The 19,471-nt window shown below is 39.4% G+C and overlaps 1 protein-coding gene across 15 annotated transcripts in view; it reads right to left on the bottom strand.

Annotated features, from left to right (window-relative positions):
• NPAS3 (neuronal PAS domain protein 3) overlaps positions 1 to 19,471 on the bottom strand; it is a 920,744-nt gene that overhangs the window by 779,428 nt on the left and 121,845 nt on the right. For 9 of the 15 annotated variants that reach the window (XM_043489743.1, XM_043489745.1, XM_043489742.1 and 6 more), the window contains exon 2: positions 19,268 to 19,357. The exons of the other annotated variants lie outside the window; for them this stretch is intronic. In XM_043489743.1, the coding sequence (XP_043345678.1) occupies positions 19,268 to 19,357 (90 nt within the window). The remainder of the gene's footprint in view (positions 1 to 19,267; positions 19,358 to 19,471) is intronic. 15 annotated transcript variants of the gene reach the window in all.

The raw sequence follows: 19,471 nt of genomic DNA on the forward strand, positions 1-19,471 counted from the left end.
TCCTGCATTGGCAGGCAGGTTCTTACTTTTTTTTCTTTTTCGTTTATTTTTATTAGTTGGAGGCTAATTACTTTACAATATTGTAGTGGTTTTGTCATACATTGACATGAATCAGCCATGGATTTACATGTATTCCCCATCCCAATCCCCTCTCTACCCGATCCCTCTGGGTCTTCCCAGTGCACCAGGCCCGAGCACTTGTCTCATGCATCCAACCTGGGCTGGTGATCTGTTTCACCCTAGATAATATACATGTTTCAATGCTGTTCTCTCAAAACATCCCACCCTCGCCTTCTCCCACAGAGTCCAAAATTCTGTTCTGTACATCTGTGTCTCTTTTTCTGTTTTGCATATAGGGTTATCGTTACCATCTTTCTAAATCCCATATATATGTGCTGAGCTACCTGGGAAACCGTATTCCATCCCCTTGTCCTGATTTAATTTATTTCATACTACAAAGAACTATCTTTTAAAAATTATATATGTATCTGCATATTGTTTGCCCTCTTTGGTCAAGTTTAAACTCTATGCTATAGGAATTTTTGATCTCCTGTTTATCACTGAATACCCAGGGTCTAGAACATTGCCTGGTACTTAGTAGGTATTCAGCACATATTTATTGAATCAAATTATTCTGAGTTCCACCGATAGCCCAAAACTTACTTGAAATTGTGAGAAACTGTAGACATTCCTCAAAGAGATAATAATTTTTTCTTTGACAAATGAACATTTATTCCTGAATGGAGCCAAATTACTTTCAAAACTACCATGAAGTGAAGTGAAAGTTGCTCAGTCATGTCCGATTCTTTGCGACCTCATGGACCATACAGTCCATGGAATTCTCCAGGCCAGAATACTGGAGTGGGTAGCCTTTCTCTTCTCCAAGGAATCTTCCCAACCCAGAGATTGAACCCAAGTCTTCTGCATTGCAGGCAGATTCTTTACCAGCTGAACCACAAGGGAAGCCCAAGAATACTGGAGTGGGTAGCCTATCCATTCTCCAGCAGATCTTCCTAACCCAGGAATCGAACCAGGGTCTCCTGCATTGCAGGTGGATTCTTTACCAACTGAGCTATCTGGGAACCCCCAAAACTACCATATCTGCCCCCAATATATTCCATTTCCCTTCAAACATTACCAAATTTACCTACTAACTAAAATGGAATATTAAAAGCCAGCAATGATATAAGCATCATTTTAAAAATCCTTGTTTAGTTCATTTAGCTGGGGTATAAAACAAAATTTTTTAAGTTATGGAAATTACTAGGAAATTTCTAAATTAAAATATGTTTTATACGTATATTTTTATAATTTTTCTTATAATGAAAATACCAATTATAATATGGATCACAAATAAGTACACACAAAAGAATACAGTGTCCCAAGGTTCCTATTCTAGAGGCAGAGACTGGATATTGAATTCACTCCCTGGAATTTCATGAAAACTAAACGCTTAGGAATACCAGCTCTGCTAGATACCATGCCACATGGGCACATTTCCACACAGTCCTGCCAATTCCAGCCTGACCCACAGCATCCCCCTTGTTCCAGTTCTAAACAAAGACTTATGTCAAATTATGTTCTAGCTTTGTGGTGTGGGTTAGGACATGCCCACCCAACACATGTTCACTTGGAACCTAATCCAAATTTAGATCGTCAGACCCCTGGGGAAAGACACACAAGTACAGTTGCCCATACTGCTTTTTAAGTACTCACTATTTTTCTATTGCAAGGAAATTTCGTGTCTGTTATGCCAGCTTTGCAGTTTATTGTGTACTTTGCATGCATATTATAGGTTTGTCTAAATTTCATAATACAGTGATTTCTAATACATTACTTTGTGAGTAATACTTGTCCAATCGAGACTATTTTCTAAATGAAAATTTAAATCCTTTCCCGTTTTGTTTTGGGGAGGAGGTATTCCCAACGAGTGCAGAACATTGCAATTTAAGAACAAGAATATTAATATTTTCCACTGTTCATTTAAAAGCAAAATTGTAACACATGTCTAAATAGATACCAATACATAATAGAATCTCTTCCTCAGAATGTGATGGAAACATGTAGTTTACAATTCTAGTCAGCATAATTACTCTACAGTGTACTTCTTGTTCAAATCATTTTCAGAATAAATTTGTTTTTAATTTTTTGGCTGTTATTATTTTGACTAGGTTGCATGAGATTTAACACTTAAGTGACACATAAAATTAAGATTCCATTCTTTAATTAACATTCTTTAATTTTTTTGTGTGTCACTTTTGTGGTTCTTAAATGTTTAACAGCAGGTAACAATGGTATTAATCCATGTAATTAAAGAAATTTAAAATATCTACATTTAAAACATCATAAAATGCCTACTTTTAACTATTGTTGTAGAATAAGGATAGAGTTTTATTGGTTAGTTTAATACTTTTAATTATTGCACTTAGTTCTCTGAACATTTCTATATTTCAACAGAAAAGACTCAACTAAGAGATTGACTCCAAAATCGAACTTTATGAAAACTTTTTGTTTTTGTTTCAGTGGCCTATTTGGCCACTGAATTGGGTCTCTCCTGAAGATGTAGGAAATATCTAATCATGGCTTTTCTGTATCTTTCTATTATAATCAGGTAAGTGTTGACCTAGAAATGTTTCTTGAGAGCTGAAAACCACTCCTTTTCATTCAATCCCATTTATGTCTTATTTACCAAGTTCTGTGCATATTCTTTCATGGAAGCTCAAAAATAATAATGGTGTTATTCCAAATAATGATAAACAGTTTACCATGAAGTTCAACGGTTGGATCTGAATCACTTAACAAACAGCAAAGAGATTACGGAATTACCTCCTGGGTTAAGGTCTCATGAGGGCAATTTGTGCCTGTTAAGTGGTATGGTCTAAATCTAAGAAAGAGAACAGATGCTGAAATCACTTATTTTCAGCACACACTAGACCAAAAATTCACTTTCAGTCTGCCATAACTATCTAAATTCCACATTAGAAAAAAGACTTCCAAGTTTGGATTAAAAAAAAAAAAAAAGAGCACCCAATATCATTATATACTTCAAAAAGTTATTATAAGTATGCTTTAAAATGTTGATATCAACATAGCACAAGGTCTCTCTTGAGCATTCTCTGGGATTTATCATCTTAAATATCTTACATTCCTATTGTGCTAAATAGTCAGCATTTTGTTCATTGGATAGTTTTAATTAGTCCAGCATGGCATGAATGCATGACCAGGCACAGAACAATGAATACAGCCTCAGCTTTCCAACCAGGAGGTTGATGCTCTGACCCCCCGTGTACATGCTATGATCATGAGTGATGGAGCTGTTCCAAGGCAAGCTACTTTGAAATAATGATCCACAAAGTTAATCAAAAGGGCTTCCCTGTTCAATATTTACCTGTTACTCATTGACAGCCACTGTCTGCATGGCCATACAGGATGTATACAGTGGGATCAGGAATACTGAGCTCAGACAGAACCTGAGTGCCTCGCTGGAGTACCAGGCACAAGGAAAGCCAAATTAAGCTGCTCTTCAAAACACCCCTGATACTAAAACTGTCTGCCTGAGTTCCATAGGCGCAGTGCATTGCTCCTTCCTGGATTTGGAGGTTAAATTAGCTGCTGATATTAAGAGGCATGAAAGGATGAACAACCACATGAGGGGAAAAATAAAGAGATATTAGGTATCAAAACATAAACATGGAGGGGAAAATAGTAATTTCCTGTACTTGGGGGAAAAAAAATAATATTCCCTTCTTGATGTGATCTCCTTGCTTTCATGTACTAGGAGAATCATATCTATCGTGAAAATGATCTTTCTCATTTTAATACACATTCAACATTTTAAGCTAAAAAATAAGAAAACACTAATCTTTTTTATGTGTTAGGTATTTAAATGCTGTCTGTCAGTCTGTCAATCAAATGCACCCAGAAAAGAATGCTGACCAGACTCCACATCCACCCCCAAAGAGAAACAGATAACCAGACTGACCATAATACAATTCTTCCATTTTATTTTGTAACCACCAGCTAAAGAGCAAGGCTTAATACAAGACCTTATTATTTACATTATTAACACAGATTGGCAGGTTTGAATACAGGCACTTAAGGGATGAAAGTCGTTCCAAATATGAATCCTCTTTCATTTTTTCTGAGCATTTACTGAGGTATAGTACACAGTATTTGAGCACTTAGTATGTGCCAGGCATTGTTCTAAGTACTTTACATGTATTAATATACTTATTGCCCATGATAAACCCTATGAGAGAGACTATTATCATTACTCGGATGAGAAAAATGGGGATCACAGAGCTTATGTAACTTATTTAAGATCACTCAACAGAAAATAGTGGCACTAGGGTTTGCACACATCAGTCTCCATCAGAGCCTGTGCACTTACCCTCTACACTGAGGTTGCCTCTAATTGCCTTTAGCACTACTGAGGCGGTAAGACAACCACTGGCCTTTAACGATCTCCTTAAGAAGGCCTGTGGAGTGAATAATGAATTAATATTTTTAAGGAACTCGCAATTTTATTGAGAAGATATTATCCAAACATACACCCACACAGACTTTTAACTTTTGTAAGTTTTTGTCATGCCTCACCAGTTTATGTATGAGTTTCTAAAAGGTATATATTAGCATATATATGATTGACTTCCCCCAAATATGTGATACAGAGTAAACAACTAGTGCGGATTTCATCTTGGACTCAATATTGACCCGCCTCTCTTCTGCATCCTCCCCTCAACCCACTGCATCAGAAATCCTGTTGGCTCTCCCTTCAGAACAGATCAGAATCCTGTCTCCTCACCACCTCCAGTGGCACACCAGTGGTGTGAGTCACCTTGCTGATGGTCGTAGTCTCCCAGCTGGTTCCCTTCTTCCACCCTCATCCCCCATAGCATATGCTCAGCTAGCTGTCAGACTGATTCTAAAAATTAAATGATATCCCATTACTCTTCAACTCAAAAATTCCCCAAGGTCCCATTTCAGGTAGAGTAAAAGCCAAAATCCTTACATGGCCTGCCAGGGGCCTATGCGTGGGCTCCTATTACCTCACTGACCTGTCTCCTGCTACCATCCTCCCTGCTCATGCAGATCCCAACCTCCTCGTGGTCTTTGAATACGTCAAGATCCTTTGCACTTCAGAGCTTTTGCTCTCTCTGGAATATCTTCCCCTGCCTATCCAGAGGCTTCCCTGGTAGCTCAGTTGGTAAAGAATCCACCTGCAATGTAGGAGACCCTGGTTCAATTCCTGGGTCAGGAAGATCTGCTGGAGAAGCGATAGGCCACGCACTCCAGTATTCTGGCCTGGAGAATTCTATGGACTGTATAGTCCATGGGATTGCAACAGATGCCTAACTCTTTCATATCCTCAGAGGGAAATGCCATATGTTAAAATGGAGCCTCACCTATCTGAAACCATAACAAAAGATCACCCCAGCATTCCTAATTTCTTCTTAACCTATATTTTTCTTCTATAGCACTGATCACCACCTAACATACTGTGTGATCTATTTGGTTTTCAACATTTATTGCTTATTGCTTGTCTCCAACTAGGAAGGTGAAGATTTTGGTCTTTGTTCACCGATCTACCCCAAACAATAGCTCCTGGTTATAGAATGTGCCCAATTAATATGCTGAATTAGGAGAGGAAAGAAATCACTGTGGATAAAGCAAAGGCACAGAGATAGTGCATGTGTTGTACCTAACACAAGTTAAATGGACATGTTTCACAGATAGGAGCAGACTTTGTGTTGACAAAGACCTTGGGGGAAAAAGAGAGGCAGTCTAGAGCAAGATTGGGGGCGTTTAAAACACTACACTGTAGACACCATGTGGTGACAATGAACAGTCAATGATTTTGAGCAAGAAAATATGCTAGAAACAGTATTTTAACCTGAGAATTATTTATAAGGTGGCCCAGAAATGCAAATCTATATTGCCTTGCAAGGTATTTTGTGTACAGTAGACTCAAGTATTTAACTTAATAAAACTAATGAAATAGAAGATAAGATGACTAAGGAAGAGACTGCAACAATCTAGGCATGAAATAAGAGCTTAAATTAAGGACATGAAAAAGAAGAGAATTATTTTTAAATAATGCTGCTGCTGCTGCTAAGTTGCTTCAGTCGTGTCCGACTCTGTGCGAACCCATAGACGGCAGCCCACCAGGATGCCCCGTCCCTGGGATTCTCCAGGCAAGAGCCCTGGAGTGGGCTGCCATTTCCTTCTCCAATGCATGAAAGTGAAAAGTGAAAGTGAAGTCGCTCAGTCATTTCCAACTCGTAGCGACCCCATGGACTGCAGCCTACCAGGTTCCTCCATCTATGGGATTTTCTAGGCAAGAGTACTGGAGTGGGGTGCCATTGCCTTCTCCATTAAATCATGCTACAAGCAGGATATTTCAGAGTAGAGAGAGGGAGATGAGAAGATTCCAAGAGAAAGCCTGAACAACTAGAAAATTTAAGATAAAGCAAAAGAAGTATCGAGTGGAGGGGAACATTCTAAGGAAGCTGTGGCATTCTTTTCTTGGAGAACAGCTACCCTGTCCTGGAGAGAGCTCTAGACTGGAGATCAGGAAAGCCTTTCTTTGTAGTAAGGCCGGGCCATACAGCCACCCTGTAAAATTCTTCAAATCTCTGAAGGGCGCTTTTAGTTTGGTTGGCTGAGGATTTTCTCCATGTAAAATAGAGATAAAGCATAGTTTACTGGATTTCTTTGAGGATTAATTGGGAATGACCATGTAGAGTTTACAAATTTGTTGGTCTTTACATGCAGAGGTTGTTGATATAAAGTAGATCACAAGTAGAGACATCAAGAGTTTGGAAATACAAAACTTGGACAGAGGTAGGGCTTGATATGGCAGCTTTCCCCATTGCTCAGTGGTAAAGAATCCGCCTGCAATGCGGGAGCTGCAGGAGACGTGGGTTCGATCCCTGGGTTGGGAAGATTGCCTGGAGGAGGGCATGGCAACCCACTCCAGTATTCTTGCCTGGAGAATCCCCATGGACGGAGGAGCATGGTGGTCTACAGTCCAGAGGGTCACAAAGAGTCAGACATGACTGAAGCCACTTAGCAGACACACAGGGCTTGATAGAAAAGTTTTGGATTCATCCATTTCTGTGATAACTGCAGTATAGGAGTAGATGAAACTGCCAAAGGAGAGACCTAATTGCCCCCATACTAGAGAGCACAGAGGGTTTCAGTGACTAAAATGTTCAAATATAAGAACCTGCCCTTCCTCTACAGGTAAGGCTTAAGGTTCCTCAGAGTCTTATTCTTTTGCAGAAATAGATTTCAGGACTTATCCTCCACTAGACAATGAATGATTTTCTGTGGAAAACTGTCATCCTGCTCCAAGAGGCCATATCATTCTGTTCAAAGGGGATAAGCTGCTGGGCCAGACTGACGCAGATTATTCTGCTATTAAATAAGCTACCAGACTGAACCTTACCAGCTGTGTAAACTGAGCAACTGGCCTACCATCTCTGGGCCTTTATTTTCAAAATGAGTACACTACATATTTCAAAAATGGTTGTTCGGGTCAGTTACCACAATGCCTAAAGACCATAGAACACCACAGTTGGAATCTGTTCCTCCATTTCCTTCTGATATCAGATCAATGACTGCATATGTTACTGCATATGGAAAACCAGCCAACATAGAGGCAGGAATGGTGAAACTGGAACCTAACCTCACTATCAAGAGTTAAAACTTCTGTTGTCCCTAGACGGATCAATTTAGCCTCACAAGGAAAGACCTCAGCATCAGTGAGTATTCCCTTTTGATGGCAGAATAAATGCAGCCGTATTGTCCGTGTCACAGAACCTCGATTTCTGAGGACACACTGCACCACAGTAATCATTGGCGTCCTTCAAGTTTCTCCTGAGCAAAGCAAATAAAGGTATTTGTGGGGCAAGTGAACCAAACTTGTCACTAGATCCTTATTTAAAAAAAAAAATACACTACTTAAAATCTGCTGGCCCATAATTCCAGTTTAGTCTTCCCTTCCCAAAGGCATTTCACAAGTGTGATAAATTAAAAACAAAAATAGCATTCTTTATTCCTACCAGCCTCATATAAATTGTTACTAGCTCTGGGCAAGCAGCATTCAGAGAAGGGGGTAAACGATCTTGCTATCAGATGAATTTATAGATCATCAAGAACTCAGCAATTCCCCCTACTCTCTACCTTTATCCCCACTGGATGTGTCTCCAAACCTCTACTCTTTAAAAACATGGTGACATGACCACCACTACTTTCCCTGATATTAATTCAAGACGTAGGACACCTGATGGATTTCTCCAGGGGCTGAGAATTGGAGCTGCTGTTTATTTTCCCCTTGCAAGCCCTCAAGTAGTGAGGCAGTCCCTAGAAAAGCACGCTGCCTCCCTGGAAGCGAGCAAAGACGGGCCTGCTATTACAGATATTCCTCACTTTTCTGAAATTTCCTTTAGGCCACTTTGCTTTTATGAAAGACTACATTTGTACCTGTTTTAATAACTGAAAGAAATCAGGAGAGGACTTTCACATTTAGGGGAAAAGGCAAAAGCAAAAATAGCCGTCAGTGTTTGTTTTGCAGTGAGCCGTTACAGGCAGCACACCGCGTGAGCAGCGAGAGGCTCCGCCAGGCTCCTTCCCCAGGAACTACGCTCAGCGTCTCAGCATCAAGCCCCTGTAGCTCTGAACTGTGTGTGTGAGCATCTGTCTTCATCTCCATTCATTTTGTGCATCTGTTAGCAAAATGGGTCCTAAGGTAACTGCTTCTTTGCTTTATATCATTTTGTCTTACAAAAGCTTTAATAGGAATGCTCTGCTTTCTGATGGCTGGGGAATCCTGCCCTGCAAATGTAGTTCTTCACCAAGAGATCCAGCTGGTGTCTAAAGGCCTGGGAGACTATGCCCAGCAGAGTCAGGCCAACTCAATTTCACTCCTAAAACAGTTTTGTTAGTGTAGTTGAAGAACAGAAGCAAAGCAAAGAATCAAAAAGATTGTATACCTCTACTGGCTGCAAGGCCAAGGCATGCGACTGGCTGTGATTCACTCTGAGCACCTCTGACAGACAGTAGTTAAAGAAATCAGGCTCTTCTGGAAGCTTATGTTGGTTGAAATGCAAGTGATGAGAACTGCTAGAGAAAGAAACAAATCTATCATCATCGATTTCTTATGAGTAAAAGCGAAGAGTGATATATTAATATATCACTATATATTAATATAAAATCTTCTATATAAATACTATTGTATTTATTGCAGGCAGCCTTTACAGCTGAACTGAAGGTAGGGAAGGGAAATTAGGTTTTAAATAATATACAATGATAGTCTATTTAAATTGCATAAATACCAAGCACTCAGTTTCAAAGAATCCTGATTGATACATGAATCACAAAGGTCTCAGGTTTGCCAATGGAAAATCACTCAAGAATACTTTCCTTACACTCTGGTCATTGAACCAAAATCCTCCCAGAAACCAGACTTCGCTCTGCTTTGAGAACTAAAAGAAAACATCTCAATGCTGAACACAGTAAGTAGAATTCTCTTTTTAAGCAACGTAAGGAATGATGCAGCAGACGTGGCATGTGAGAAAATGAGTTTGTAAAGCAGCCAAAAGGCTCCATCTAATCACGTAACAGTTACTTCTCAACTTCTCACACATGTACATCTTCTGACCTTAAAAGCTGTATGTTTCAAGCCCACCATACCCTTCTCACAATTAGCTGCATCCTACAACTTTCTACCTTTCTATGATGGACTCTCTAGATTAAATTATTGATAGGATAGAGAAGGATTTTTCTGCCAAAAATTTTATCACTAGTGCTTGCTGGAGTTCTTGGTTTTTTTCTAACAAAAGAATTTAAATTCCCCACACAAAAAAGTAATAGAAGTTCAAAATGGAAACACAAACCACAACAGAAAAGATATATATATGAAAGCAAATTTCTGCAAGAGTAGTTTCTATATGGAAATTGACTGTATAGCTTCCAACTTCCCTTAAATAAGTTGCTTGTGTACAAGTTAGAACACTTGGCCCCAGATATTTCCTAGCTAGGGCAACCTGTAGATAGATTCACAAGTAAAACCTATATTCATGGGTATACATCTATCAAAGATGACATGCATATATACACAAATACATGCAAGGATAAACACCAAATTGTTAATAGTGGCTGTCCATGAGAGGTGCCATTACAAATGATATTTTTTTCTTTAGGTTTATATGCATTTTCTATAAGTTCTGGAATGAAATGTGTTACACCTCTATTCAAAAAGAGCCTTTCCAAGAGAAAACAATAACTAGTCTAGCAATTGCCTCCCCCGAATCCACCAACCCAGAGCCATGGCCCTAAAGAAATATAATTTCAAGAATATTTCCCCCAACACAAGTTGATGGCCTTCCAAAGTAACACAAATCCAAGGTCATCCCTGAGCAGAGGACAGGGAATTCCCTGAGTCACTAGACAAATACATGGAAGTAAAAGTTCTGAGTAACACTGAAACCATAATCTCTTCTTTCTGTTGCTGAAAAGACTATTACAGGGGTATGCTAACTACATACCTTCTCATTTAAGTGGAAAAATAAATCCTGTTGCATTTCTCTGCTGTAAGCTTATGCATACTTTTAACACAGACCATAATACTTATTAAGGGACATTTCCACAATATTTTAATGTCTTTTTCATTGGAAATTTAAGAAAATATAAATTTTCCTAAGCATATGAAATTTTCTGGCGTAGGAAATTAATAGTGATCCTAAATATCCACTAAAGTTCACAAGTACTCCTTATAATGGAATACTGTATTCTGAATGCTATGAAAGTGAAAATCCTTGCATTTATTTATGTAACACACAGTAATACACAACAAAATTTGACATATAATTCAATGTGTATGTTAAAGTTATGTATATGCTAAAGGATGTGTTCCTTTAGGACCTTTCAATTCCTTAACATTTCCACAGTCATAATGGTTTATCTGCCTGGAGGCTGAATGACTATTTCCATTTTGCAAAAGAGAGCTCTAGGTGGTAAACAGTCGTACCCTAAGTTAGATGAGTAACATAGTACAGTTCATTTAGTGAGTTTTTACTATATGCCAAGAACTACAGGAAGTGTTTTTGTAGTTTAGACCTTACACTCTTAAGTCAGACAGACGGAAGTCTAATGCACCCACTCCAGTATTCTTGTCTGGGAAATCCTATAGACAGAGGAGCCTGGTGGGCTACAGTCCACAGGATGGCAAGAGTTGGACCCAACTTAGCGACTAAACCACCACCACCACCAAACTTCTTCTGTAAAGAGACACAAAGGAAACATTTGAGCCTTTGTATCCCATATGGTCTCTATCACCACTGTTCAACTGTGCCATTATAGCACAAAAACAGCTATAGATAATGCATAAGTGGTTAGGGAGAGCAGTGTTCTAATAAAACTTTATTTACAAAAATAGGCAGCAGGAAAGGGGTACAGCTGTGGCCAGTGAGCCATAGTTTAGTGATGCTGATCCAATCCCACTATATCCTACCTTCTTAAGCTTGAGTGAGCTATTCTATAAGCCGCTGTTATCTGTAAAATGGTGGTAATAATCACACACAGGGCCTGTGTTTATTGTAAACACTTAAAAACGTATGTAAAGCTATTAGCCCACTGCCAGAAATCAGCATCTGGTAAAAGGTTAGTAATGTTAGTCATTATAACTAACTTTATCATCACATTGATCCTCAAAAACAACTGTGAAATAAATATATTTGCCTCCATTTTTGAGAGAAGAAAACAGAAGCTTAAAGAGTTAAGTAACTTAGTCACTGTCCTACATCTAACAGATAACCGTAGGGCTAGATCAAACTCAGATCCATTTCCTCCAGTAAAGATTAAGTATTATTGCATGAACTTGTGGACCTAAATTAGACTAAGGCATAATTCTTCTACTCAACTGCATAAACTAAGTCCAAAAATTCACTAAAGACACATTTAGAGACTTAAAACACAGCACAAGCTGTTCTTAAGGTGAAGAGAATTAAATCCACAGTTTATGTATAACCAGAAGTTTGCTCTATTATTTTTTAAATCTGTGCACAAGCACATGAGTCTCTGTCCCCCTCTGAAACCACGCGTTAGCGCTTCTGAACACTGTAGTTGAACAGCATGCCTACAAAAGGTTCATTGTAGCTCTTTTCCTCTAACTCGACCTTTACTTTCTGTTCTCAAGTTTCTAGAGTTCTCATACATACCGCAGCTGTGTCACTAACCAATCATTTTTTGAAAATCTAGGCAGTCACTTCTCTCATAATGAAAATATACACTCCGGTGAAGGCAATTAATATTCTTTCATTTTAAATCATGCCTCCTGTGCCTGTCCATTTTTACTCTCTGGCATTCCTTTATCTTGAATTACAAGTGGTCTGTGAGGAGAAAGGCAAATACAGAGTACCTCAAGCCAAGAAAAGCAGTCAATTCACGAACTGGTCCTGAACTGGACTGCACACTGGGAGAGTCCTCCAAGATGTTTATAAATAGAAAATAACTTCAAACTAACAAACATGGGATGACTGCACCTCCTTCCCTGCAAAGCACACCAAGTACCTCTCTAAACAGAGGCGGTGCTGAGGCCGTGGGCCACTCCCATGGCAGATTTCCTGCCCCGGGTCTAAGTTGCTTCCAGAGCTACTCCTCTGACAGACAGTTCTGTTCTACCCTTGCCCCTCCTGAAAGCCTCTCCAGGACCCCACATGGGGAGCAGCCTACCTGATGCCTTTGCTGCCCCTCCTTCTCCACTTCAACTGTCCTTCTTCCCCAGCCCTCCACTCCCCATAAGTGCTATTTGTGATTTGCTACACCGGGGTCTCAAAGAGTCGGACACAACTTTAGCAACTAAACACCACCACCATAAATACCCATCTTTTAGCCCAAATCACTACCTCAAGCACCTCTCCCCCAAATCAGGTATCTCCTCCACCATCAAGACTCCAGAGCCCATCCTGATTATTAAAAATAACTCAAGATGGTAATGACGATCCTAGATGCAAGGCAGCAAAAGAGACACAGATGTAAAGAACAGACTATTGGACTCTGTGGGAGGAGGCGAGGGTGGGATGATCTGAAAGAATAACACTGAAACATGTATATTACCATATGTAAAATATACAACTAGTGCAAGTTTGATGCATGAAGCAGGGGACTCAAAGCCAGTGCTCTGGGACAACACAGAGGGATGGGGTGGGAGGGAGGTGGGAGGGGGAGGTTCAGGATGGGGGCGGTGTATGCACACCTGTGGCAGATCCACGCTGATGTGTGCCTGGGGCCACCACAGCGTTGGAAAGTGATTGTCCTCCAATTAAAATAAATTAAAAAAAAAAAACTCTTTCTTGGTGCCACTCCCATTATTTACATTCACCTCACTAGAAGCACCTCTCACAGGGAACCCCAATTACTTATTCACCTCTCAGTCTTCCAGGCTTCTGGACGGCAGAGCTTTTCTTAGACACTTTGACTAAGTCAGTTTGTGTAAAACAGCACCTGACTTGGTGGCAATCAAAATACACTTTGTTAAATGAATAAATTAGTTCTTTCTAAGCTAGTTTGGTATTAGCCCTGAATAATATACGTTCATGCCATCCACATTACCAAGATATGCCACTTCAAGTCATTTGCAGGCAAAGTCATTGGTGTGATGCTAAAATTAACTGGGAGAAACCAGCAGAAACCATGCTGAGGTCTGAAAGGCATGATGTAGAAATTAGAATTCATTTGGCTATTGAAGCTGTTCTTGCTACAAAGTTCAATGTCTGTTTAACATGTAGATTCTATTAGAGCTCTTTATGAAGTTCACTGTATATTTCTCTTTCCTCAATTCTTTCATATTTACTGATCCAGACACCACTGGCATATATTATTCTAATATGTGTGAGGTGGGGGAGGGGGCGCCAGTTTAATAGCAATCAATCAGTCAGGTTAAATAACCAGTAAAAGAACTGGCTGCTGCCACTGGAACCTCCTTGACCTTTCCCTCCCCTTCAGCCCTGGTGACCATCTCTCCCCCAGCAGACTGCCTGACAAGGCACCTGTCTTGTTCTCCTTAATTGGGAGGACACGTGCAAGTGGTTTGGCACTGTCTGGCACAATACAGTTGATGAAGACTGGTGAATTTCTTCTGTCTTCATTCATTCTCCTAACTCTTATTCCTGGATCCTGTTAATTCCTTCCCTCTTCTGAATCTGAAATCTTCCCATTCCAAACCCCTACTTCTTGACCAAAGTCAGTCTTGAGTCCTCAGTAGGAGAACACCCTCTTTCTGAATTTGTTCTTTTCAAGAAAGAGCAAAAAATCACCCCCTACCCTTCCAGGCCGGTATTCATTTCTCCAATCCCTGTCAGGGGTGTCTGAAATTATTCTGTTGGATAAAGACCGTTTTTAGCTTGAGTTCTTTACTTGGAGTTGCTTGTTAAAATTTGAATGGCCCTGAAAACAGTAACAGTATCAGTTAACAACACCTGATCTGCAATGAGAGGGACAGACAAAAATGTATGCCCCATCTCTTTGGGGAAAAGTCCAAAGCATGAAACACTATCCAGGTATCCAGGTGGAGTGAATTTCACAGAGCAGAAAAATGGGCTTGAGATGGAGAAGGGAGGAAACAACCCCCCCCCCCCAAATTTGCCAGTGTTCCCTTATCCTTGGACGATGCCTGTCTGTGTGTTAGTCGCTAAGTTGTGCCTGACCTTTGTGACCCCATGGGCTGTAGCCTGCCAGGCTGCTCTGTCCATAGAATTCTTCAGGCAGAAATAAGGGACTGGGTTGCCATTTCCTTCTCCAGGGGATCTTCCCGACCCAGGGATTGAACCCTGGTCTCCCGCATTGCAGGCACGCTTTACCCTCTGAGCCACCAGGGAAGATAGCTATCTAATAAATTACAAATACCTTCTCAATCTTGGCTGCACTATGAGACTAGGAACCCTGACTTAAACCCCTTTGATTAAAATAGTGCAGCAATGCCTATCAAAATGGTATATAGCAAAGGCTCAGTAAATGTCAGTAACTTAAGTTCCAGTCTCCCCAGACTCATTCTTAAAGCTGTGTTCAGCAAGTCATTTAAGGATGCCTAATCTTCCTCAAATCCTCCATGGTAGTGTCTAACTAGGTAGACAAATCATCACAAACTTTAAGGTCCTAAAGGTCTTTGTCAGCTGACTCTTTTCTACCTAGTTACCCTTCCTCACAACCACACAAACACAGGTGATTTGATGAATTTATTGCCACACTTCTATCTCATGTCCATGAAAGTTTCTTTTCCTCTGACTCAAATATTTTCTTGTCTTTCTTTAAAAATAAATTTTAAAGTCATCATAGTTATTATAGAGAGGGATGTATTTTTTTTCCAACTCTCCATTGTACTTTTATGATTGAAAGTAGAAAAAAAAATGTTTTAATTAGAAACAACTGTGTCAACTCCCAATCATATCTACTACTTTATAAATGGACTCTAAAATCCAGAAATACAATTGTAAATGATAATAAAGAGCTGAAAACGGAGAGACAGATCTGGAACCTAAAAGTTCTAGTACTTAGCAAAATGACAGCTTAACATAAAGCAATGAAATTTGTAAAGTATTTACAATGTGGTTAGCATTTCTAAAAACACTGTATTCCTACCCTTCGCCAAAATATTTATCATCACCAATTACTATCTTAAGTTTTAAACTGTCCATGTCATAATCATTTAAGAAGCTAGAATAACTACCATTATTCTGAAATCATAAATTATGGACATTTTGAAATAATTACTCACAGGTTTCATATTTCTGTGTACTTTAAACTTTCAATATTATTGAAATGAATTACTTATATTAATATTAATAATTCCCACTAACATCTAAGTGCAACATATAAAATGTTTTAAAATATAAAATAATTCACAATAATTATGAAGCCATAGAATTACAGTTGGAAAGAATATCACTCCTCTTAAGTGATACATGCTGGTAAGTATTTAACAATTAGATGAGTATAGGAAAGCATCTGATATGCAGCATTTTCCAAGTTTTACAGTGCAAATACTTTCCCCAATTTCATGTTACCAACATGAAGTCAGGGGTCACAGAGTTAGAAAGATAAGCACACAGTCAGCTCTTGTGAGCCCATCCAAGCCGGCTCTGGCACATCCTAAATATGCAAAAACAGACAGTGTAGCCTTTCCATTCCAGAACCGTTTTCACAGACTGACCATTGCTTTACAACCCACTGTACCCTGAACACTTACTGACTTAACACCCATATGTTATCATGCTTACACATTTACCGACCAACTATTATACTGATTCTGGATACCTAAAACACAGTGGTAAACGCATCTTACCTCATAATGCGCCCTGTGTGCTGTGCTTAGTCTCCCGGTCATGTCCGACTCTGTAACCCCATGGACTGCAGCCCGCCAGGCTCCTCTGTCCATGGGGGTTCTCCAGGCAAGAATACTGGAGTGGGTTGCCATGCCCTCCTCCAGGGCATAACGCACCCTATGTACATATATATGTGAGTTTAGGTACACATACACATGTACACATATACATGAGTTTAGGTACACACACACACACACACACACAAACCCAGAAGCCTCACAAGATAAAACACACTCTTCCTATATGCAATGCACAAAATTTTCTGTTCTCTTCTATTTCATTTTTAAAATCTGACCTTGATCCATTAAATTGGATTCACCATGCCACTATTTCAGAAGAGGCCCCCAAATTGAGAAAAAGTGTCCTACTAGACGCTAAGCTCACTGAAGATAGGATTAAATGCCTCTTGTCTGTGTCTAGCCATGAGACTAGTAGTAACTACTGAGGCCCAAGAAGGTTTAGTGACTGCCCAGAGGGGAATCTGAATCTGCCAACTTTGTTAAAATAGCCCTCGAGGCAAGTGATAATTCATTACACAGGATCAGTATATTCACGGCTCAACATGGAAAGCTAGAGGGTCTTCTAAGACAGCCACTCCTTCACCAGAAATTCACGGAAATGTTTTTTTATAATTGTACGAAAGCCGTCAATGTTGGAACTCTGGCCCTTTACCCTCTGTGCCCTTATGGCCAGCCCGGACTGTCTGCCTAGGATGACTAAGCAAATCTGAGCGGGCAGCATTTCCCTTTTACTGATAATATTCACCCCTAAAAAGTGTTGACAAGACACCTATCTTTTTCACAAAACATGTCCAATCCTCTAGGGAGGGAACCTGTATAAATGCTGATAAAATTAAATATGTTATATAGAACATACATACTCCTGTATATAACACCAGCTTTCCAATAACCAGAAGCCAAAGGTTTAACTGGAGAAAATACTCACTCAGGAAAATAAAGTCAGGATCCATGGCCTTTTTCCTCAGTGTGCCCAGGCACCACATTCCTTTTTATGGGTGCTATTAAATGTACACTATAGTTTCAAGACAATCCAGATAAGTATCTTCACTAAAACACACAGCACCATTAATCATCTCAGTGACAGTGCTCCAATTTAACATCTTGGGGATTTCCTCCCCTTCTTCATCATTTATTTGCCAATATTTCCTTGTTATGAATATCCCCCTAGTGACTTTCCCTGGCAGTCACAGCTGTGCTGCCTACTGTGTCTACCTTGACTACAAATAACACCAATTCTTAAAAGAGCAAGCCCTTCAGATGACACCTCCGGTTCGAAGAGAAGCCTGGCTACGGACTGAATTCCCGGAGACTCCATCCACACTCTCGCGAGTTTTAACTGATAAACCTCAGCCTCTAAACAGATAGGGATGTTAGACACGTGATGCTGGCCTAATTACAAATGAACAACAGTTGGCTGAATGGTCAACAATCAACTGCTGCTTTATATGGTCTTTAAAGGACCCCCTTCTTCTACAGCAAAAGGCTTTCTCCGAAGTAGCCACAGATCACAACAGAGCCACAAAATCACTTAACAAATTATAGAAACCCAACTACCAAGAGCCTCAGTAATTTAGACTCACAGATAATCAGAATTTTCCAAAAAAATACCATCAGAAACAATTCTGCATTATAATTACACTAATTCTGATGAAGATAATACCATTTAGGCAAAAGAATATCAAGAAATAAAGCCAGAGAAAAGTTGCAAAGATATAAGAGTCCCAGTGACATCCAGTATCTACTTCGTGTCCACTTCAGAGAGCAGCCTCCACACTCTCCAGGATTTCTTGATCATTTATAAAATGGAAACCATGAAAAAAAAAAAAAAAAAAAAAAACACCACAACCAACTGAAGAAGGAAATAAAAGCAGAACTCACCAGCTTGTATTCAGATAGGAGGTTTAAGGAAAAAGGGTACTTTTTTCAATAATAAAACTCTACTGCAAAAGAAGAGTCTGAAGACAGAAACACACCAAAGTAGATTTGCAAAGTATATCCAGAAAGGCTAATGTCGTCAGTGAAACTGTGTTTACCTTACTTCACATTTTCTATAGGGAGGTTTGATTAATTAAAAGTTAATGTTGCTTCTATCAATATTTCATAACTTTTCTGGAAAGCTTTTTTTTTTTTTTTTCAGTTTTGGGAAGACACCAATTTAGACTATTGTGTTAGACAAACAAAATCCCAGAAGGCTTACCAGTCAAGCTAAGATACATTAAAATGCCTTTCCTCCCCAGAGGAGAGTGTTTACTTCAGCAATAGTAACAACCCCTCGTTACCAACCATGCAGATTCTGTTAAGTAATGGACAAAGCAAATGGCAGCAAAGGCAGAGGACTCAACTTCAATTTAACTGTCCTGTAAGGTACATAGTAATTAGCTGCAAAGCTCTGAAATCTTAGCTAGCATGTTAAGTCTGCTACATGACAGTATAATTTGACTTCTTAAAGGATTATGCAAATTACAACTCATCATTCCATTACAGGATTGAAAAAAAGTGACAGCTAATTTATACATAACACACCTTTCAAATCCCTAAGATGCGTAGCACCTGTGCAATGTATTTTGCCGAGATTTTCTTGCATATAAGTACTTGTTTATTGCAATATAAAGAAGCTTACCTAAGAGCTTTAATATAGTCATTTAAAAAAAGAACTTTTAGACCACAATTTCAGAAGAATAAACATTTTTTTCTGTCTTGATTTCAGAGGCAAAAATTTTTGGTTGTTTTTGTTTGGTTTGGTTTGTTTTTCCCCACTAAATTAGAGAACTATAAGGTTTCAATACAAGGATATTTTTGAATAGCTGGCAACCACAAGCACTGATGCACGAGCCAGAAGGAAGACTCACAAAGATTTCAACATACTTCTGGTAGGTAGATTCACAGTAGATTCCGTCATATCTGTAGATTTTCCTACATTCTGATTGGTTGGGCAGAGGATGCTGGGCAGTTATTCTGTAGAGGCATCAAAAACAGATAGACATGACTAGAGGTTCTCTACAGTCAACCGGAAGGCAGGATAACAAGTATGTTGAAATTTAATATTAGTTTGCTTTTTATGCTTTTGAG

The sequence above is a fragment of the Cervus canadensis genome, chromosome 17 (assembly GCF_019320065.1).
Source record: "Cervus canadensis isolate Bull #8, Minnesota chromosome 17, ASM1932006v1, whole genome shotgun sequence".
NCBI lineage: Eukaryota > Metazoa > Chordata > Mammalia > Artiodactyla > Cervidae > Cervus > Cervus canadensis.